The sequence below is a fragment of the Aquarana catesbeiana genome, linkage group LG02 (genome assembly GCF_042186555.1).
Source record: "Aquarana catesbeiana isolate 2022-GZ linkage group LG02, ASM4218655v1, whole genome shotgun sequence".
Lineage (NCBI taxonomy): Eukaryota > Metazoa > Chordata > Amphibia > Anura > Ranidae > Aquarana > Aquarana catesbeiana.
In genome coordinates this window covers 687,141,066-687,165,126 of record NC_133325.1, presented here as the reverse complement: position 1 = coordinate 687,165,126, position 24,061 = coordinate 687,141,066, and the positions used below count along the sequence as shown (strand labels likewise).

Here is a 24,061-nt window from a genome sequence, read left to right as displayed (position 1 = left end):
GAGAAGAGACGCTTGAGAGGGGATATGATTTCAATTTACAAATACTGTACTGGTGACCCCACAATAGGGATAAAACTTTTTCGCAGAAGAGAGTTTAATAAGACTCGTGGCCACTCATTACAATTAGAAGAAAAGAGGTTTAACCTTAAACTACGTAGAGGGTTCTTTACTGTAAGAGCGGCAAGGATGTGGAATTCCCTTCCACAGGCGGTGGTCTCAGCGGGGAGCATTGATAGCTTCAAGAAACTATTAGATAATCACCTGAATGACCGCAATATACAGGGATATGTAATGTAATACTGACACATAATCACACACATAGGTTGGACTTGATGGACTTGTGTCTTTTTTCAACCTCACCTACTATGTAACCTACTATGTAACTATGTAACTATGAGATTGGACACCCCTGTCTTGTTCCGTTATACATGCTAAAAGGCTCGGACAAGATCCCGTTTATTTTTACTCTTGCTGATGGTTTTGTATAGAGCGCCCTTATCCAACTGCAGATCTTCTCCCCATAGCCCACTTGTTTGAGTGTTTCTATCATGAAGTCCCAGTCCACTCTATCAAATGCTTTTTCAGCATCTATTGGTAGCAGTAGTCCTGGGACTCCACTCTTTTTAACTTCCTGAGTTATCAGTAGCGTTTTAATACTGTTGTCCCTTCCTTGCCTACCTGGTATGAACCTCACTTGATCAGGGTGGATGATGTTTTTAATCGTTTGCTTTACTCTACCCGCAATAACTTTTGCAAAGATTTTTGTGTCGTTGTTTAATAGGGAAATAGGCCTAAAACTAGAGCATAGTGTGTTGTCCTTTCCCTCCTTGTGAATGATCGCTATAGTGGCTGCCAATGCGTCTCTACTCATTTCCCCTCTCTCTCCTATCTCATTCATATAGGTACATAATTTTGGTACTAACCGCTCTTGATATTACTTATAATATAATACCGTCAGTCCATCTGGACCCGGGCTCTTTCCTGTCTGGATCTCCTTGATAGCTTTCCTTACCTCAGCCTCTGTAATGGGGACATCTAACACGAGACTCTCCTCTTTTGTTATCTTAATCATCCCAGTATCTTTTAGGTAGTTATTTATTTTTTCTCGTTTTTGCTCTCTCACTTTGTCGTTATCCTTTGTATTTATTGAATAGAGTTCCCCATAGTATTCCTGGAAGGATTTTGCTATGTCCTTATCCTTATATTTACATTCTCCTGATTTCGTCTTTATCTTATCGATGTAATTTTTATTTTTCTTTCTACATAATGTCCTGGCCAGCACTCGACCTGGTTTATTACCAGATATATATCTTTCTTTTTTGACTAAGTTGTATTTTTTACGATTTTCTGCCTCTATCTGCTGTCTCAAGGCCTCTCTAGCCCCATATAATTTTCCCAAAATCCCTCCTTCCCCCGTTTCCTTATGCTGCCTTTCTAGTTTTTTAACTTCTTCCTGGAGTGTACTCAAGACTTTTTTCTGCCTTCTTTCTTTCTCCACTCCCGCCTTTATTATTATCCCCCTAATATATGCCTTGTGGGCCTCCCATATTATTGCTTCCGATATTTCTTCAGAGGAATTGGTTCTAAAATAAAATTCCAGTTCTTCATTTATTAATTTGTCTATTTCCTTATCATGAAGGAGATCTTCATTTAGTCTCCAATTATGAAACGGGGGTGTTTGATTGTTTTGTTTTATTCGTAATGTCACCGGGGCATGGTCCGAGAATGTTATAGAACCAATATTTGTACTTTCGACCTCCTCTAAAAACCTATGGTCTATAAAAAAATAGTCAAGTCTTGAGTACGTCGCGTGCACGGGGGAGTAGTAAGTGTAATCCTTTATTTTTTGATGTTGCATCCTCCAAACATCAACTAGTTGAAGCTGATGTAATTTTTTTTTAAGTTTATTCAACCATACCCCTCCTGTCCCCCGAGCACGCGACGCACTGTCTTTGCCCGGCTCAAGGCATAGATTCAGGTCTCCTGCCAGGATAATCCTCCCTCTCCTGAAACCCTCTAGCTTTAATAAAGCTCCAATTAGATATTTACTTGAATTGTTATTAGGGCAATAGATGTTAGCTAATGTATATACCTCACAGTTTAGTTTTCCCCTCAAAAACACAAATCGGCCCTCAGGGTCAGACATTCTCTCCTCTATCTGGAAACGGGTTTCCCTAGCAAAGCCGATCGCTACCCCTTTTGCTCCCCTAATCGGGGAGTCGCTATAGAACCACAACGGGTAGTCCCTTGACAGAATCCTCTGATTTCTCCCCAGGTATAGATGTGTCTCCTGGAGGAAGACCACCTCAGCTTTATTGGATCTCAGCTCGCCCATCACGTTCGCACATTTTATGGGCGAGTTGAGCCCCCTCACATTATAGGATATCAAGTTAATTACAGCCATTTATTTCTCTTTTCAAAACCCCATCGCAACTGCCACAGGAGACGAATAAGGTTTGTACTGGTCTCGCCCCTCCCTTGCCCCCCCCACCCCCCCTCCCCTACACCCCCCCACACTCCCTCCCCCCCTGCTCTTGGAGGCATCCAATCTCCCCATAGCCCAACTGACCGTGGCCTCGCCTTCTCCACCCGGCCCTACGGTTGGCCCCTCAAGGGTTGAGCACAGTGCGGGAGCCTTGCATCTCCCATCCCGCCCCAGGAGCTACCAGGCCCCCCCCCCCCATTCCCCCGTCACCCCCCCCCCCCCCCCGGAGCACACCCCCCTCCCCCCCCAGGACTCCGGGCTCTAAGCCCATTGCCACCCGCCCCCCACCCCCCACCCCCAGCCGCACAAATCTCTGACCTACTAGTCAAGGGATAGCTAACTACAATTTCTCCTCTATACTCCTCTCCTTTTATACACAGGTTTCCAATTTTGTGTATCTTCAGCAACATTTTGACCTCCCCCTCTCTCCCACCATCCCGGGATTTCTATGGGTGGAATGTCCAGCTTGCGGCAGAAGTTTTGGGTCTCCTCTGGGAACCTTAATGTCGCTGAGCGCCCGTCTTTTTTCCCAATCAAACATGCTGGGAAGCCCCAGGAGTAGTGCACTTCTCGCGCTTTAAGTTGTTCCAGTAGAGGTCTGAGGGCTCTTTTTCTTGCCCGTGTCTCATTCGCCAGATCTGGGTAAATTTGTAGACTGGATTCCCTGTATTTCACTGATTGATTCTTTCTCAAACTTGCCCTGATTTTTTCTTTGTCTTGATAGTTATGGAACCTCACTATCACATCACGAGGGGTTTCCCTGCTAATCTGAGCAGGTTTCCTAAGTCTGTGCACTCTATCTAGTTTGACGGGCTTGTCATTCAGTTTGATTAGGCCTCCGAAGATTTGATCTATCTTTTCCTGTAGGTTTTCACCCTCCCCTTGTGGCTCTGGGAGGCCTCTAATTCTCAAATTTTTTCTTCTACTTCGATTTTCCTGATCTTCCAATTTATATCTTAAGTCTCTTTGTTCACGCTGCATCTCCTCTATCTGGGATCTCAGTATTCCCATCTCTGTCTTCTGGCTCTCAACTGCCATCTCAGCCTCTTCCACTCTTCTCAAAATATGACCCATATCCCCTCTTATAGCTTCTGTTTCCGCTCTAATAAAAGTTTCCAACCTGGCGAACATCTCCACTATATCATTCTTCGTTGGCATGACTCCTTCCCTTTGGCTCTCCATTGGGGCTTCTTCTAAAGTTGCCAAAGTCGCTGAGTTTAAACCTAGGGATTCTGCTTCTGCTGCCTGCCTCCTTGTATTAACTTTGGGCGGACCGTCAGAGATTTTACTTTTAACTCCCGGACCCTTCCCTGGATTTATATTTATATTATCCTGTACCATGTACTTCCTTATCGTTCCTGGGCTTGCGCTTAATCTGGCGGACACCCCAGTTGGATTAGTTGTTGCTGTTGTTCCCCCCCTACTTGTTTTTCCTCTCATTCTTGTTATCTTTCACCTCCTTAACTTTATTTTACTCTATCAAAAGCTGAGGTTGAGCCGCCACTATGTCGCCCCCCCCGCTTGATGGGGAACTACAAAGCAAAACTTTCTCCACTTATCTTAGGGGAAGTCAGGGCCTGTACCACCAGTGGCGTCTTCACTTGCCTATTTGGGCTAGTCCCATCCTTTATATGTTTTAAAGATATTTCTCCAGTCACTAGATGGAAATCCCCAATTCAGCAAGTAAAGGGTGAAGTTGTTCTTACTGGCGGTACTGTTATCCTCGAGATACTGTTATACAGCCCTTATCATAGAGCTTATCCCAGAGTCCAAGAGCGGCGGGTTTTTAGATTTTTACATATAGATTATATAAACATAAAGCCGTTTTCAAAAGTTCTCCAAATGAGGATTAAATTGTTCCATATATTGATATAGCCGTTTGATTCAGCAAACTCAAAACCAAACAGTCCCTTCACAAGCAATTCAAGCGGAGCCATCTATGATAATTCACTCCTTGTATATCCATAGGGACTTCAGCTACTCTAGAAACATACAGATAAGAAAAAGGAAATCTGATTCTGAAGACAGTCCCACACGTCTTCTCCTTTAAGTGGATAAAACTTTTATATAAAACCCTCCAAGCAACCTTGAGAGAGCAGATTCAAGACACTTTCAACTGTTTAGTGCACTATTTGGGAGAGATCTGAAAAATATTATACACATCCTTGTCCATGCCTGTACTGCCAGAGTTTTACCTTTATCTCTCCAATGACATTACGGATTTCATATTGATACTCCCGCCATGTTGATATGTGTAAGGCACTTACCCTCTCCTTCCGTCTATTCAAAGTAACTTGTCACTTATCTGAGGGTTGCCTGTCTCCACTTTCTTCAGCTGCTTCAGTGTCCCTTGATGTCTGTCAGCGGCTCCGTCTGTGTTTCCTCACTCCATAGGCTTGAGTCAGTGCTATCCGGTGCTGTCTCAGGGCTCCCCTGCTTGCTGTTTCCACTCCCACCTCCTCGGATACTGCTCAGCCAAAGCTCCGAGGCGAGGAGATCTAACATAGACGCGGCGAGGGGGGGGGGGCGCAACGGCGGGGGGGGGGAGGGGGAGCTACAGCCGCGATCATACAGGGACCTAAGTCCCACGGCGTATCCCGGGGGTAAGGGGTTAGGGGGCTAGGAGGCGGCCGCCCGCACCAGAGATACGGGAGCCGTTGTCAGCGTCCTTGCCCCGCCGCTGACCACGAGGAGGAAGGAGAGACCCGGCATCCCAGAGCGATGAGGACGAGGTCAGCCCGACTTCCGCATCCGACCCCTCCCCTCACGTGAGGTGTGTGTTCGTACTGAGCAACCTCTAGACTTGACATTTCACAGTTTAACGATTACACGCCGTTATGGCATAACAAAAATCTTCAGGAGTTTAATAAAATACAGGACACATCTATATGGTCCACACAGGGAATATTTTACCTACATCATATATTAAAAGATGGACAACGTAAAACCTTTGACTTACTCAAAGAAGAATTTACAATACAGGACCAGATGTTCTATAGATTCTTACAAATCCGTCACGCAACACAATCACAATTCCCTGACTCCTGCCCTAGTCCTGCACCTAATGTACTCATTGCCATAATTAAGAGCACAGACTCTCAAAAATTGATTTCGGCATTCTACAACTTGCTCTTAACCCCTGTAGCTGCTAAAATAGCATATGGTCTTAAACCAAGATGGGAGAGGGAGGTGGGACCGGTGGAGGATGAGGAGTGGGGGGAAGCATTGGAGGCCTGTAAAACTGTATCCCCTAAACTCTCAGATCGTCTGACCCAGCTCTATATTCTCCATAGGGCATATCTCACACCCCTCAGAGTTGCAAGATACAAGCGCACACAAACCACCACATGTCAGATGTGTGGGAGAGAGACAGGTACCTTTTTCCATCTTATATGGGCATGCCCTAAAATAAAAGGCTTTTGGGAACAAATTGTGGCATTTTTACACGATACGATGGGTTCACCTATAGCCCTAGACCCCAAACAGTGTCTCTGGGGTATAGTTCCAGATATAACCGACAAATACACTAAAACCTTCTTGCACGAAACACTCTTTGCAGCAAGAAAGGTTATAGCCAAAAAGTGGATGAGACAAGAGGCCCCCAAAATTGTGGAATGGAAGGTGGAGATAAATAATACATTACCATACAAGAAATGTATATATATTAATAGAGGTTGTCCAGCAAAGTACAGTAAGATCTGGGATAGATGGCTTCAGGAATCTTCTACCTGTGTCTAATGTAGCTGTATGACCGTACAGTGATATATAGATATAAGTATAGATGGACAGTATTAAAAACAAAATATCTATACCTTGAATGTCAAGATACGCCAGAAATGTTTAAATTTAATGCTATATAATTTTTTTTCTTTTTTCTTTATTGCAATGATAATAATTATAATACTGTTATAGTGTCAACATGACAACTTAATCTTTTATTTTTGTATGCACTGAATATTCAATAAAACCTTGTTTGATAAAAAAAAAAAATAAATAAAACAACAAAAATAAATACAATATTACTGACATAAGTGGCAGAACTACCAGGGTCGCAAAGGTTGCACATGTGGATGGGCTCTTGGGTTCCGCCACCATGAGGGGAGCCTAAGACAGCAGGAATGTGGCCCACTGCAGGACCGTAATAAAGGGTCCCACGATGGGAGTCGGGGGGCCAGGAGGGGCCTTCATTGTTTCTTGCACAGGGGCCCTGAAGGTTCCAGTTACACCTCTGATTATGAGGCTGCTGAGTATTGTACTGTAGCCTGAGGAAGGGATCCTCCGTGGCCCCAAAATGTCACATACATTATGTGATGGCGAAAATTTTTTTTTCAATATTCGTTTTGTTACAACAGTGTGCTGGGGATGCTTATAATTTTAGTGCAACTAATATGTTACATGCTGTGTGTTTTCCTACATTAAGACTTTCCTGTCAGTCAGTATTACATTTGTGCAGTGAACTATGGAGCAAATAGTTGCCAAGTGGTTAGCTGTAAAATAACTTAGAGTAAAATAATTACAGCTGCACTTGGAATTAGTGCAAAGTGCAAAGGCTTCAGAGGGACATGACTAGGCCTTATACAGTGATGCTCCAAAATTAAAGCGTTACTTGGCTCAAAAATAAAAATGTAATATATCGTAGCCTATCAATAATTAGATATGGTGGCTGCAATCGCTCTTAAGCTTTTATTTCTTATTTTGCTCATTTATTATTGGGGCTCAGCCAGTAACATATCTCCCGTCTTAGGGTGGTTACATTCACTCCTCTACTGTATTCACTAACCACCAATGGACAGCAGGATTGTCAATCAGTGGAGAAGATGGTGTTGGATGGAGTTGTAAATTTAGGTCGACTTTACATAAGTTACAAACAATTTAAAACCTTACTCCAGCAACTCTTATTAAACAGTTACAGCAAAATCTTTTTCCTCTTGGGATAAAGGTTTTACATAAATGAATAAAGCTGACCATTGTAAGCACCCCACAAACAGGATCTAAGTATGGAAGACATGCAGATGATTGATAGGGCTGCTCCCTCCATTCATTGTTCACATTTGGTTCATAGAAAGCTTTAGTACAGAATGGGCAGGCATATTGTAGATTTCTTGATGAGAGCCTGTGGCAGCCCGTTAGTTCTATTAACCCCGCAGCACTGGAAGATTACCGTGGAGGGTTCGGGGCATGGACAGAGGAGGATTTCTACTAACAGAAGAACATATACTTAAAGTAGTTTGTAAAGTCTTGTGTTTTTTATATTAAAAAGTAATAAACATGTCATACTTTGCTCCTCTGTGCAGTGGATTTGCACAGAGCAGCCTGGATCCTCCTCTTCTCGGGTCCCTCTTTGGCTCTCCTGACCTCTCCCTCCTGTAGGATGCCCTCACAGCAAGCAGCTTGCTATTGGGGCACCTGAGCTAAGCCACAGCTTCCTGTGTCCATTCAGACACGGAGCTGCAGCACAACCCGCCCCCTTTCTATTCCCATTGGCTGACTGACTTTGACAGCAGCCAGTGGCGCCGCGCTGCTGTCTCAGCCAATGAGGAGGGGAGTCCCGGACAGCCGAGACATTCCTACAACATCACTGGAGCTAGGGGGACCTCAGGTAAGTATTAGGGGTGCTGCTGCACACAGAAGGCTTTTTATCTTAATGCATAGAATACATTAAGATAAAAAAAAAACATTCTGACTTTACAACCACTTTAATTGTAAGGTAGTTCTTTTTGTGCAAATGTTTGTTTTTTATTTTAGCTACACTTAAAGTGGTTGTAAATTAAATTCATTAAATCTGACCTGGACACATATATCTGTAGTGTTTACTTATCTCTTTCCAAAGCTCTAAGTGCTGTGTCTGTCTGTTGCTCCGTTTTTCTGTTATCAGCAGAGTCACTTCTGACAAGCTTTCTGACACACGAGATAACAGTAGCTGAAAATTTGCAGAGATCTTATCTATTTAGACTACAGCTCTGCATGTTCCTTCATTCCTCTGCCTATGTGGAGGGTGTGTGTGTGCCTTTGCTCCAATCAGCTCTCACACAGTGTAAGCCCAGACTCCACACCCACCCTTATGTACTGCTGGAAGAAGAAACAAAATTGCTAACACCATAGGCGTCTCCAGGGGGTGGCTATCGAGGCTGGAGCCCCGAATCTGGAGCCCATAGTCCAGAGTCTCTTGCGTCCCTGCCTAACCAGCGGGTCGCGGCTGCGGTGGGTGGGCGGCATTAGAGGTGGAGGAGAGAGACCAGTGGGCGGGCGAGCAGAGATTACATCATCTCTCTCAACCCGCACGTCACCACTCTTCTGCCCTCACAGCCGGGCCACTTCAATGTGGGAGCGATGTGCGGCAGGGAGCAGAGAGATGACATCATCTCTCACTGTCCACCACACATCAGCACTCTTCCGCCCTCACTGCGCGGGCCTCTTAAATGTCGGAGGTGCGGCAGGGAGCAGAGAGATTACATCATCTCTCACTGCCCGCCCCGCATCTCCGCTCTCCTGCCCTCACTAAATGGACCAGTGCTGCCAGCAATGCAGGGACAATGCACATTTGGTGGCACTGGCTGGCATGGCAAGTGACAAGTCACATCTAGTGGCAGGTGACGTGGCAAGTGACAGTCTGCAAATGGTGGCAGGTGACGTGACAAGTTATGTGGCCAGTGGCAATCTGCAAATGGTGGCAGATGACGTGGCAAGTGAAAATCTGCAAAGGGTGGCAAGTGACAATCTGCATATGGTGGCAGTCTGCAAATGGTGGCAGGTGACGTGGCAATCTGGCAAGTGACGATCCACATCTAGTGGCAGGTGATGGTGGCAAGTTAAAAAGCTGCATCTGGTGACAGGCAATGGTGGCAAGTGACATGATGCATATGGTGGCAGGAGATGTGGCAAGTGACACACCCAGGGCTCCCACTGATTCTGCATTATGTTGAGTTGAACCACTTCATTATATATTAGAATGTAACAAGAGAAACAATGCGCTTTAATCACCCTGACACCATATCAACCATGGTGCCATGATTGAAACGCCAACATGAGCCTTTGCCCAAGCCTGCAAAAAGGTTGGTGACTGCTGCTATAGGCTCTAGCCCCAGATCTTTTGCAGAGCTAGTAACGCCCCTGGGCAACACCATCTGCACTTTCTAAAGAATGTAAAAAGGGAAAGACAGCAGATGAACAAGTAAAACTTATGTAGAGAGATTTGTTTCATCTTTGTGTATCATCTGAGGCTATTCACTTCACTGGGTATAGGAGAGGGTTTAGATCCACTTTAAGTTTTAAAGTATATATGAATCCTCACCTTGCAAAACAACCCATTCAGTTTTAAATATAAATCAAAGGCAAAACATTTGTGTAAACATATGAAAAATTTTACAAATACCTTTTTTTTTTTTTTTTTTTTTTTTTCCCCCTACCCCCTTCTTTTTTTTTTTTTTTTTTTTTTATAAGTGATCAAATACCCTCTGTTCGCAGCTGCATAAGAGCTGGGGAAGGAGAAGCAAAGAAAAAACTATTATTTGTTGCGCTAAAAATAACAGCTGTATGCACAGGTTATATGTGAAATGGATGGGAAGGGAGGGGGTGAAAAAGTCCAGGAACAGGACACTGTTGGAGATAACAGCAATAGGTAAATGAACAGTTGTCCAAAAATAAGGTTCCTGATATGAATAAATATGGTGGAGGGGGAGGAAAAGTCTGTAATCGGGGTATCTAACCTCAGGGGGAAATATACTGGCACAACACAGGAGGCAGCACGCTGAAGGGCAGAAACACCTTTGAAGAGAGATACAAAAAAAGAGAAACAGCAGCGCCAACTCTGAGTTCAGTAAAAACCAGGCACATCAATTGAGGAAGTCCTGATGGGCGGTGAAGTAGGCAGCAGGGCTCCACAGGGGGCTATCCTCTTGTACTGTGTAGTCCTGTCTGACAGCGCCGGTGGATTCCAGTGCCCCAGACTACGGTCGATGAAGTGCAGCAGGGATCGTCCGTCCAATTGGGTCCCGGGTCGCGGACCCATCATGCACTGCGCTTCATCGACCCTAGTCTGGGGCACTGGAATCCACCGGCGCTGCCAGACAGGACTACACAGTACAAGAGGATACCCTGTGGAGTCCTGCGGATCCCTGCCGCCTACTTCACTGCCCATCTGGACTTCCTCAATTCCTGTTTTTTACTGAACTCAGAGTTGGCGGGGAAGGAGAAGCAGCAGTACACTGATCAATGAATGGCTGTGCAGGAAGATTCATGGCAGCACAAGCCTGATCATTGAATTAGCTCCCAGCACCGCCAGAAAACTGACCACGCTGTGCTCTCCTGCCTCGTTTGGACCGTTTTTAATAGGAAAGCAGAAGGGCTGGCAGGCACACCAGGGATTTCACACAAAGAAAACTGAATACTTTGTCATGCAAGTACATGGCACAGCAGGCACAAATCAGGAATATGAAATTTGTTTACAAATTTAATTTTGGTGATTGTGTGCAAAAGGCCCTTTTTGTATTACAGTACTTTAACATAACAATGTTACTGTTCTTTGCAAAGCATGTGTAATCTGATCACTTAAAAACATTTGTTAATCATGCTGCAATATGCCCAAAAAACATAAGGTGTGTTTAAAACCATATATTTTTTACTTTGTCTAGAAGTGTGCCAGCCTCGTATTTTGGTATACAGCAGCACCTTACGTTGGATGCAGAATTTTTGGGCAACATGGAGCAGTGTAACCCGCCCCATCTGCCGAGGGAAGCTGTTTAATAACCTGAAACCGGGAAAGAAGAAGCTGGGACAGCACTACAAGCAACTCTCCTACACTGCCTTGTTTCCACAGCTACAGGTAGGAGAACCCAACACACTATCTAAGAAAGATCTGAGAATGTTCACACAATAAATTATAAATAAATAATAAAATATAATAAATTATTATTCAGTCATAAGAAAGGTAAATTACTGTTTACTTATTTCATCTGCACAGATGCTTGCATTGAACATTCTGAAAACCTAATTGATTTAATAGAGGGGGGCTGTATAATAAACTACACCGCTATGTTTTCTTCTTCTCCAGATCCACTACTGGGCCTCCTTTGCCCAGCAGAGAGGAATCCAGGTGGAGTGTAGTCAAGGCGAAATCTTCACCCGTGGAGTGCAGAGACTCATCCCACAAGGTAAATCTTATTGGAAAGTGACTTATTACTTTTACTACATAATAGGATATTGTAGATTGACCTTTATATAGGAATACTCACATAAACACAGAATGGCACCCTGCATGTACAAACAAGTATACACTGGGAATGCATGCACCAATTCAGACATGTTGCATTCGTCTGTATATAGGAAAATGGTGCTATTTTGTATGTATGGGGTACAGGCAAGCACTGTGGTCACATTGTTACTTTAGTATCCCTGTTACAAGTATATAGAAGTTTCATTCAGCATTGATGGTGTTAGACTGGACATGGGTCACAAGGAAATGCCAGCTCAACGGTTTGTATAAAATATATACCCCCCATACACTCACTGGCCACTTTATTAGGTACACATTGCTAGTACCGGGTTGGTTGCCTTCAGAACTGCCTTCCTTCTTGGTGGCATAGATTCAACAAGGTTTTGGAAACATTCCTCTGAGATTTTGGTCCATATTGACATGATAGCATCACACAATTGCTGCAGATTTGTCGGCTGCACATCCATAATGCGAATCTCCCACCACATCCCAAAGGTGATCTATATGATGGAGATCTGGTGATTGTGGAGGCCATTGGAGTACAGGGAAATCATTGTCATGTTCAAGAAACCAGTGGTGAGAGGGTTTGATCTTTGTGACCTGGTGCATTATCCTGCTGGAAGTAGCCACCAGAAGATGGGTACACTGTAGTCATAAAGAGATCGACATGGTCAGCAACAATATTCAGGTAGGCTGTGGCATTTAAACAATTCTCAATTGGTACTAAGGGGCTCAAAGTGTGCCTGGAAAATATCCTCCACACCATCACCAGCCTGAACCGTTGATACAAGGCAGGGTGAATCCATGCTTTCATGTTGTTTACACCAAATTCTGACCCTACCATCTGAATGTTGCAGCTGAAATAGAGACTCATCAGACCAGGCAACGTTTTTCCAATCTTCTACTGTCTAATTTTGGTGAGCCTGTGTAAATTGGAGCCTCAGTTTCCTGTTGTTAGCTGACAGGAGTGGCACTCGGTTTGGTCTTCTGCTGCTGTAGCCCATCTGCCTCTAGGTTCGATGTGTTGGGCGTTCAGAGATGGTATTCTGCATACCTTGGTTGTATTGACAGGTTATTTAAGTTACTGTTGCCTTTCTATCATCTCGAACCAGTCTGCCCATTTACCTCTGACCTCAACAAGACATTTTACTACACACAACTTCCGTTCACTGGATATTTTCTTTTTTTTGACCATTCTCTGTAAACCCTAAAGATGGTTGTGCGTGAAAATCCTAGTAGATCAGCAGTTTTTGAAATACTCAGACCAGCCCATCCGGCACCAACAACCATGCCACGTTCATGCCAAGTCACTTTAATCCCCTTTCTTACCCATTCTAATGCTCGGTTTTCAACTTCATTAAGTCGTCTTCACCACGTCTAGATGCCTAATGCATTGAGTTGCTGCCATGTGATTGATTAGCAATTTCTGTTACCAAGCAATTGAACAGGTATACCTAATAAAGTAGCACGTGAGTGTATATTGCACCAAACATTGCAAGGCCAGTGATGTAGTTTAAAAGTTACACAGAAGTCATTTTCCTGTCCTCTTGACTGGGTAAATGAGGGTTAAAACCCATCAATGACTCATAATGCATGTATTACTATATTGGGAATACTGTACATGCAAGGGGAAATGTCTACTAATTTATCTTGCACGTGGTGGTTTCATCTGTAACCCATTAGATGTGATCATACACAATACCTGTGATGCATTTTATTGCACAAACAAACTGTAGACAATGGTGACCAGTGTCATGTACTATATAGTGACTGCCAGACTCTGTACTATTGTGCATGCACCCAGAATCTTTCACATGCAGGAAAGGTAATGTTTGCACCATATAAAGGAATGCACTGTCATACGTTATATTTATTGCCATATATTAATGTTGCCTTAGAAAGGGTGATGTGTCCATTTTCCTTTTTTTTTTTTTTTTTTTTTTTTTTTTTTTTTGCTCTTGATAGATTGGAGGAGGATTAGATCCTCTGTCAAATCTTTATGGCTGTCTGTGTCTCCACAGATTCACCCCTCTATTTCTCTGGGTAACCAAGATCAAAAGGTGTGAGTGACTAATGCAGCACAGGCTGACCTCTATCTAAAGCCTGGTACACATGGGCCGAATATTGGCTGGCATAGGCCAGTTTAACAGAAACATTCGGGCCATGCGTACACCAGCCTGTCAGACAGAAGTCAGCCGAACAGGCATCCGATCAGCGCTGGCGGCCAGTGGTTGTGAGCGCTGACCAGTGTGTTATAGCAGGGGGAGCAGTCCCCCTGTTAAAACACAATAGCTCAGCAGGGAGATGGCTGTACTAACATTAGTGAGCTCCTCAGTTTTTTTTTTTTTAGTTCAGCCCACTGGGTTGAAAAAAAAAAAAAGTGTTTTGACTGGACATACACTTTAATGTTATGTCCCAGTTTTACAAGATTATACAAGTATGCACTCAGCTATAGACTTTGTTATTCTTGCTGCTTTTTCCAATGAAGAGGTCATTCTGTTGTCAAATTACAAAGAATCATTATTAGATTTATTATCATTTTGCAGAAAACGTGCAGTTATGTCAAAAAGTACAGTGCAACCCATGGGAATTTGTTTTACTTTTTTAACGTATCTGAACAGGCAAACATATCTTCATTCAAATCCTGCCTAAAGATAAAGGTGTTGTATTTAAGAAAATGGCACATTTTATTCATTTTTATTATCTTAATTAACAAAAATGCAGTTATGGAAAAAAGTACGCATCTACATTTATCACCACTTCAAGTCCATCAAATTTTGAGCCCGCGGTAATAGATTAGGTGGCAATTATTAGAACTTCCTTAGGGAGTAGGCAGGTGGCAGGTGGAACTTGTCTATTTTAAACTATAGACATCTAGAGTCCAGTGTTCTCTTTTGATATTGACATTTGTTGCGTCCAGGGTTGCCACTTTTTCTTCAAGCCAAACTCAAACACTTTAGCGGTGGCATTTTTTGTGGTGGGGGAGGATATACACTATGAGATTGTAAAAGACCTGGGACACTTTTGGTGGCCTGAAAGAGAGTAGTAATGTGGAGCATAGCTTGCCGCAGCAAACAGTGTGTGTAGCTGAATTTTGAGTGTTCTGCACGGAATGCAGGGGTCAGATATGTCCTGGGAAGAGGGCTAGTGCTAGCAGGGGGGTGGGGAGAGTTAGACATGTGCTGGAGGGCCGTGGCGGCTGGTGCTCAAAATTTTTGGGGGGGCGCAAACAAACTGAAAAATTCTGAAAAAAAAACATCAATTGCAGCCTCACTGTGCCCCATCAAATGCAGCCACTGTGCCCCATCAAATGCAGCCACTGTGCCCCATCAAATGCAGCCACTGTGCCCCATCAAATGCAGCCACTGTGCCCCATCAAATGCAGCCACTGTGCCCCATCATATGCAGCCTGTGCCCTGATGTGCTGGGGGGCGCTTGGGGGGTTAGATATGTGCTGGGGGGGTGCTTTGGGAAGGAAAAAAGAGCGCAAGGAGAGCTTGTCAGGTTTCAAATCCAATCCACACTTCTAGGATTGTCTTCCCCCTGCCAAAGCCCCCCTTGCACATATCCTCCTAACCCATTGATCACTCCACATTTTCTACCTTGTCCTCCTTTTACAGCTGCTCTCTCCCTCTCCCTCCTCCATCTACAGAGCATATTAAAAACTTTCTACAGACCTGATATCAGCGCGTCCCTGCTCCCCTCCTCCTCGTATGTGTACAGAACGATGGAGGAGGAGGGGAGGAGCTTTGATTCACTGACACTGTGCTCTGCTCTGCTGAACCAAGCTGCTGTCAGGGAGGGGGAGACATCAGATGTCACTCTCGGTGCAGTCCGTGTGAATGGGTCTGGGGCAGAAGTAAACCCGAACACATTTTTTAAAAAATCGGACTGTCCGGGAGAAAAACGTACAGGTGGCAGCCCTAGTTGTCATCATCCTAGATGAAATAAGGCGCTCATAAAGAAAAATGTGAATGCCTATGTCTCTGGCATGGAAGATCACCAAATTCGTAAAACTCTATAAGCAGCGTAGCATTCAAATGACTTTTAATCTAATCTGTTCAGAACTGGCCAGGCTACCACACCTAACCAAAGAGCTGATTGTATGTTACTAAAACGTGTTCAAGAACCCCAAAATTTAATTGTGGGACATTGAGGTAACACTTGCAACAGTTGTGGTCTAAGTGCATGCAACTACAATCAGAAAGAGATTGCAACAAACCTGCCTGAAAGATATGTTATGAAAAAGCCTTTGCTGTCCAAAAAGATTACGGTTTCCCATTGAACATATAGGCAAAGACGAGGCCTTCTAGAGCAATTTGCTGCAGGCTTAATAATCAAAGAAAGATTTGTTTGGTCACAGTAACAGTAGACATGTTTGCTGTAAACTGAAGACAGTATTTCAGAAGAACCTCATACCAACTGTGAATATTAGTGGACATGTTATCGTTTGGGGTTGCTTTGCCGCTTCACCAAAGAATGTCTTATAAAGAAGAAATAGAGTTATGAACTGCCCTAACCAAAGCTCTGATTTGATTTCAATGTCAGAAGTATATCACCTTTATCTCTAGGCCCGGTTTGAATAAATATCTAATGTTAACCAGGCCAAATATGTTGAAAAAGTCAACAATTTTAACAGGGTGTACTCTGTTTTTCAAATGACTGTATATCATATTGTTACTTTACTTGCAGTTACTGATTAAATTGCTGCATATAGATTACATCTGGTGGTTAAAATGTCTTGTAAAATGTACAATGCAATACAAAATTCCCCTTAACTAAGCCAGGGAGACGCCTCCCATCTCTTTCTAATACATACAGTATACGCACAGAACAGAGATCAATAGGAATTCGTCTGTCAGTCTTGACTTAAGTAAACTGAAATCTGATTGGCTGCTTTTTGTTACTCAAATGTCTTCAATTTGCAGTGCTTATTGATTATGGTCAAGTGTCTGACCTACCGTAGTTTCAACCAATTATCGATCTGGTTTAGACGCATAGATCATAGGAAGTAACAGTTGGTTAAATTTCCTGTCACGTTTGATGTTTGCATATGGAATGCAGTATTAATTTGTGTGACTATGTTTCTCTTTTCACTGGTTCTGACGAATGTGGACGTCAATTCCAAACTAAAATGTATGTATTGATTTGTGCTTGATGTTTGTGCATTATTTCACTTAGATTTCATTAATCACACATTAGCTGTTCAAGTGATGGTCTGTTTGGGTAAATTGTCTTTATTTAGCATTTCATCTATATTTTTTGATTGGTTATAGCTTTTTCCGAGCTCCAGAGTATGAGAGCTAAAAAGTACTCTTTGTCTCTTTTATAAACTGGTTTATATCCTTATCACCTTAGCTGGTACAGTGATGCGTCGCCTCATCTCAGAGTGGAGTGTACCTCAAATGACCAGCAAACTCAACCTTGTCACTGTACATCTCATGGCTTCTACCTGTGATGAGAATGCAGATCACCAGCTTGACAACCTGGTACAGAAAACCCATTTATTGAGCCTTTCATCACTGAGCTATGACAGACAGGTAGGACTGACTAACAGAATGTGCAACTAACAATATACTTTGTCTCTTAATCAGGGTTTTGGGTGAGAATACTTTATTAAACAGTATGTTTGATTTAAAGCAGCTTTCCAGTTTTGGTAAGACAATCTACATCTAATTTGTCAATTGAAGGACACAGGATGTCTCAAACCTTCAAGTTATCTGCCACCTACAAGAGAATTGGACACTAGAAAAAAAAAAAAACTTTGCCTGATTCGGGTTGCTGTTTACCTTTTATTCCCCCTTCCTATAGGTTTTGCTGCAGGGGTTAACACCGTGGGACTAAGCACTGACGTCATGTAGTAGGTGGAGTGTCATGTGCATGGCCCGCACTCTTTCTGACTTAGGCCTAACCTCTTTACCACCGCGCAATCACAACATGTCTGATTCTAGACACAGGGCAGCAGTCTTCTGATTGTGCCAACTTTCACAGTCAGGAATCATGTTATCGTGAGATCCTAGATACTTTTCTGTCCTCTGAGTCCTATTTGGCTCCGTCTGGTGTGGTTAGCTCCTCTACCCTTTTGACTGAGGTTTTTTTTTTTTTCCCAACAAAGTTTTTTATTGTGAATCAGAATACATACAAGTCATGTCATTTGCACGTATTTATACATGTATACATTGCAATGTAATTGTACGTGATATAAAAATAGTTACATATATAAGTGGTCTGTAGTACATTTCTTCTGATGTTTTCTTTTGTTATTATCTTTTAATATAGGGTATAATTATAGTATTTTCATTGAGGAAAGGTATTTCTCCAGTGCATAGAAATTTATATTGGTCATGAGCAGGTTTCCGAGTCCTGTAGCCATCGATCCCATATTCTATTGTATTTGTCAGGGCAGCCTCTATTGATGTATATCACCCGTTTATATGGGAGTGTCCCATTTACCTCTGCTTTCCATTCTTTAGTCTCGGGTGGTAGGGGACGCATCCATTTCCTAGCTATTATCTTTCTGCATGAGAACAGGGTCTCCTGTAAAAATACCTTGGTGTATTTTTCCAGTGGGTTTGGGAACACACCCAACAGGCATTGTTTGGGGTCCAGTGTCACAGGTGAGCCCATGTTGTCATGAAGGAAGGTCACTATCTGTTTCCATAGGCCTTGTATCTGAGGGCATGACCAGAGGAGATGGTAGAACGAGCTCTCCGGGGACCTACACATTGGGCACAGTGTTGGACAGTTGTGTTTGTATCTGGCTATCCTATGCGGAGTTAGGTATGTACGGTGTATTATATTTAATTGTGTCAACCTGTCTGACAGTTTGGGAGATACCTCCTTACATGTATCCAGTGCTTCTTCCCATTCCTCATCTTCTAGGTTACCCAGATCCCTTTCCCAGCGGGACTTGAGACCGTATATTATTTTTGTGGCTATTGGGATAGTGAGCATATTGTAGAAACAAGATATTAATTTTTTTGGGTCTGTGTCTTTTATGATTGCTATTAGGGGATTGGGGGTTGACTGTGGTGGGGGTTGCGGGAATTGTGCCTGTAGTGCGTGTCTCAATTGGAGAAATCTGAATACCATATTGTTGGCTAGATGGAATTCCTCCTTAAGGGTGTCAAAGTTTTTAAGGGTTCCGTTTGACCAGACATGATGTAAGTAGAGTATACCCCTCTCCAGCCAAGGTTTCGGGTCGTGAATATTATGGAGTTCTTGTAGGTCTCTGTTGCACCATAAGGGAGTGAAGTCGTTGTGTCTAGGTATATTGAGTTTGCTGTTTGCAAGTTCCCAGATGCGTCTGTATTGATACAACAAGGATGTTTTGTGTGTGTTGCCTTCGTTGGTCTTAGTGCCCACAGTGATAGCGTATATGGAATCTAAGGTTCCTTGGGCCCATTGTGGGCAGATTAGCATCCGAAATCTTTCACTGTCCACCTTATCTATATGGTATAGTTGGGAGAGTTGGGACGCAATATAGTAGTGATTAAGGTCCGGAAGTGCTGTACCCCCCCTGTCTGTTGGGTTTTTGAGGGTTTGCCATGCAATCTTATGTCTATTTTTTCCCCACACAAAGGGCTTGAGAAGGGACTCCATTATTTTAAAGTGTTTTAGAGGTATATATGTTGGGGTGTGCCAGAGTATGTATAATATTTTGGGGAGTAGTATCATTTTTATGAGGTTAATGCGGCCCCATACTCCTAAGGGTAGTCTAGTCCAAGATTGTGTTTTAGTTTTAATAAGGGAGTATAATGGTTTAATGTTTAGTGTTATGTAGTCTGCTGGATTTTTAGAAGTATTTATTCCTAAGTATTTGATTGTGTCTACTCTTTGTAATGGTAGGGTGGCTTGGAATTCCGTGGGTGGGAAAGTGTCTAATGGTAGGATTTGGGATTTCCCCCAGTTTATTTTGAGGCCCGAGAATTTCCCAAAACGTTCAATCGTTTGGAGAGCCTGGTGGAGGGAAGGACCTGGGTCCGCCAGATAAAGTAGTGTGTCATCAGCGTACATGCTGATTTTTTCTGTGAGGGTTCCAGTTTTTAATCCTATGATCTCTGGGTCTGTCCGGATAGATACAGCCAGTGGTTCCGCAGCCAGAGCGTACAGCAGTGGGGACAATGGGCAGCCCTGTCTCGTGCCTCTGTGGAGGTCGAACTTCTGAGACGGCCATCCACTTGCCACCACTCTGGCCGTGGGGTTCTGGTATAGTAATTGCACCCATTGGATAAAGTTTGGACCAAAGCCATATCGCTCAAGACAGCACCAAAGGTATCCCCACTCGACCGAGTCAAAGGCCTTAGCAGTATCGAGGGTGACTATAACTCTTGTGCCTACGTTCTCATGTGTGGCCTGCAGGTTTATAAATAATTTCCGTAGGTTAAAGGAAGTGTTACGTCCCGGCATAAAACCTGCCTGGTCAGCATGTATAAGGTTGAGTATCACTTGATTGAGTCGCATGGCTAGAATTTTGGCCAGAATCTTAATATCAGCCTGTAATAAAGAGATAGGGCGGTAGGATTCCGGGTGACCCAAGTCCTTGCCCGGTTTAGGTATCAAGACAATTGTGGCCTCACCCATAGAGGGTGGGAGGGTGAATTGTTGAAACATGACATTATAGAGGGTAAGCAGTTTGGGAGTGATTATTTCATTATAATGTGAGTAGAATTCTATGGGTAGCCCATCTGAGCCAGGGGATTTAGATTTGGCAAAGCTTGCGATTGCGGCGTCTATTTCTTCTTTAGTGAGAGGGGCCTCTAAAAGTTCCCTTTGTTCAAGTGTAAGTTGAGGGAATGCTACTCCTTCCAGGAAGGAGATCATATCATCTGGTCCCTCTTGGGTCCTGGAATTGTATAAGTCCACAAAGAATTCCCTAAATTTGGATGACACAACAGGAGGATCAGTGATTTTTTGCCCCTCTGGGCTATGCAGTGCAATTACCACTGGGGGTTTGTCCTCATTTCGAGCTAGAAACGCCAAAAGTTTTCCAGCTCTCTCACCCTGCTCAAAATATTTCTGTTTGGCAAAAAATAATTTCTGTCTTGCTTTTTCGTATTGGAGTTGGTTCATGATCCTAGATTGTAGTTTTAAGTGGGAGGCATTAGCTTGGGATGGGTCATTTTGATATATGTGTTCTATGCGTGAGAATTCAGTCTCCGCCCTCTCATATAGATCTGATGAGTTTGCTTTGATCTTATTGATGCGAGTTATTAGGGTGGCCCTGGCGTGTATTTTAAAAGTTTCCCATACTATCGGAAAAGAAGCAGTGTTTGTGTTATCCCGAAAGAAGGTCTCCCATTCGGCCGACAAGTCGTCATCTTCTGGCAACAACGTCAGCCAGAATGGATTAAGGCGCCATGAAGTTGGTGGTTTGTCTACATGGAAGGCGAGGGTGATCCAGTATGGAGCATGGTCCGAGAGCAATCTAGGACCAAACTCTGTCTCAAGGAGACGTGCTAACAGATTGTGGGATATGAAAATAAAGTCAATTCTTGACATGGTATTGTGTGTTGCTGAGAAGCAGGAGTATTTACGCGTGTGCGGGTGTTTATGTCTCCAGGTGTCCATCAAGTAAAAAGGTGAGAAAAGCCTGGCAAGTTTAGTATCTCTGGGGGGATTTGTAGCAGGTGGAGTTGGTCTCAGTCTGTCCAGTTCCTCATTGAGTGTGCTATTGAAATCTCCCATCCATACTGTCTGAGCTGATGGGTATCTTGCTATAAAGGAGAGTCCCTCTAGTAGTATGGAAGTGGAAAATGGGGGAGGGACATAGACAGCTAGGATCAAAAAGGGTTCCCCGTGTAATTTAGCGGATATAAATATAAATCTACCTTGTGAATCAGTGTGTAGTTCGCATAATTCAAAGTGCACTGTTTTTGCGATAAGTACCGAGACGCCTCTCGAGTGTGATGTATGGGTCGAGTGGAATGCCCAACCCACCCATGGGCGACGCAGTGTCATCTGAAGTCTCCCCTCAATGTGGGTCTCCACCAGGGTCACCACATCCGCTCTTTGCTTTTTAATAAATGCGAGGGCTGCCGCCCGTTTAATCCTATCACGTAATCCCCTCACGTTCCATGTAAGGAACTTCAGTGATATTTTAGGCATTGTTGTTTGTGCTTATATTTTAGTGTGTTAATGTAGCTTTTAGCCCCATTGTAGCGGGACGGTGTAGGAAGGTTAAACAATAGGGGTGCGTAATATAGCATATTGTATTTGTCCAGTGAACACCCGATGGGACCGGGACGTGCTGGTGTTGTGGACGTAGCAATTAAAGTGCGCACGTTTAAGTCTAGTTTTTCAGCTTCCCTTTTCCACTCTCCCCTCCCAGCAACGTCCCCCGCCCAGTCAGTGCCAGCCTGTGTCAGTAACAGATTTTTCTTTTTGCTTTGGCATCTGGTAGCGTAGTAAAGGAAGAAATAATAAAAGAGCAGTAAATAAAATAAGACGGATTTCTGTGCACCCAGCCTGAGGCTCCCTTTCCTTAAAATAAATAGAACAGAGAGTATCGGACTTCTAATATATCTGCGGTATAACATGCTATGGGTAGCGATTGGGTGCCAGTTAGACGTAGGATATAGCACTGTCACACACAGGTTAACCGGGGTACGTGCAACTGGATCTGGCTTTTTAGATTCCCCTTTCTCCCCACCTGATATGTATTCTCTCCAATTGGTCTCGGTATGTATGTATGACAATGCTTTCCCCACAAACCCAGGCTTGACACTGTATTGAAGGGTAACATATTTATATAGGAACAGAAGTTGTAATAGAATATGTTTTTGTGATCTCAATCTATACCCTATTTTCCTTAATTGGAGAAAAACAGAAGTGGTTGTATTCTTTCTGGTTGTGTGACATAACTCACTGAGTGCAACATCTGAACACCAGTGAAACAAAAGGTATGTCAGTACCATACGTTTAAACATTAAAACACTTACATTGAAATTTAACTTGTAGGTTTCCCCTCCCCCCTCCCCCCTCCCTGCTTGGCATCTTCCCCAACTGATGCTAGCATTCACCCATAACAAAACTTTCTGTAGAGTCTCGTCCCTGACGGCATATTGAGAAAAAAAATGATGAAAGTAAAGTACTTGAAGTAGGATGTATGTCTGTGCCCTTCCAAATTTCTCCTTCCATGGAAGAAGAGACACAAAGAGGGCTAACCTCTCTTCACTCAGGTGTGTAATTGGAGTTTGCACATTATCAAGATTGGTGTTGTTGTGGTTTTTCCTTCTTGAGCCGCCAGGTTCAGACTTGTGTGGGGGCTGAATACGCTGCACTCCGCTTGTGGATTGTAGGACTACAGCAGTCCAGAGCTCCATTAAGATGTAAAAAGTGATGTGTGTAGTTCAATCATTTGGGAATTTGTCCCAGGAAAATCCAGCATTGTGTGTCAGAAATGATCCGCAGAATACAAACTGGATCTAAGCCCACAATGGGGGAGTATATGTAGATATTTGCGTGTAGGCACTATGTCCTTCTACCCCTTGGGCTATTCTTCACAACGGTAACAACTGGTGAAGTAAATAGTAGTGGGTGTTCAGTGAAGAATGATAGTGGATTATTGTTGTATCTGTGTCAGGGGTGTGCATGTGGAAGATTAACGTATGGTTGCATACTCACAGACACTTTAGTCCGCCTGTTCTGGGTTGTTTCTGCGTTCCAACCAGGCCAGCAGCTCAGCAGGATCTTCAAAAAAGGAAACTCGGCCGTCGTGTTCCACTCGGAGACGCGCTGGAAACAGCATGGCATATTTCATGTTGAGGCTTCTAAGTTTTCGCTTTGCTTCCATGAAATTTTGTCTGCGTCGCTGTACCTCCGCCGAGAAGTCAGGGAACACCGCAATTTTCACGTTGCCTAGGGGGATGTTGCCCCTTTCTCTTGCAAGTCGCAGGGCAGCGTCTCTATCTCTGTAGTTGAGCATTTTGGCTATAAAGGTACGCGGCGGGGCTCCCTGTGGCGGCGGTCTGGCGGGCATGCGGTGGGCTCTTTCAACTGTCAGCATGGGGGAGAAGGCCTCTCTACCATAGGTCTTGATGAGCAACTGCTCCAGGAAAAGCGTGGGATCCTTACCCTCGGCCCCCTCCGGCAGACCAATGAGACGGAGGTTACATCTCCTGCTTCTGTTCTCGAGGTCTTCTTGCTTAGAGAATAGTTGTTGGATTTGCTGCTTCATGTGGTGCACCTCCGTTCTCATTGGGGGAATGGTATCTTCCATGTCGCTGATGCGAGTTTCAGTTTCTTTAACTCGGTCTCGGAGTTTGTGGAAGTCTTTTGACTGAGGTTTTTACTGTGGTCAGGCAAGATTTTATGACCCAAATTATCCAGTTATTTGCTAAATTTTGATTGCAGAAGCCACAAGC

At 43.7% G+C, this 24,061-nt stretch overlaps 1 protein-coding gene across 3 annotated transcripts in view; it reads left to right on the top strand.

Annotated features, from left to right (window-relative positions):
- BLTP2 (bridge-like lipid transfer protein family member 2) overlaps positions 1–24,061 on the top strand; it is a 187,460-nt gene that overhangs the window by 100,584 nt on the left and 62,815 nt on the right. The window contains exons 21-24 of one of the 3 annotated variants that reach the window (XM_073616774.1): positions 11,116–11,306; positions 11,535–11,634; positions 16,878–16,922; positions 17,055–17,236. In XM_073616774.1, coding sequence (XP_073472875.1) covers positions 11,116–11,306; positions 11,535–11,634; positions 16,878–16,922; positions 17,055–17,236 — 518 coding nt within the window. The remainder of the gene's footprint in view (positions 1–11,115; positions 11,307–11,534; positions 11,635–16,877; positions 16,923–17,054; positions 17,237–24,061) is intronic. The other 2 variants (XM_073616776.1, XM_073616775.1) reach the window with 2 other exon arrangements.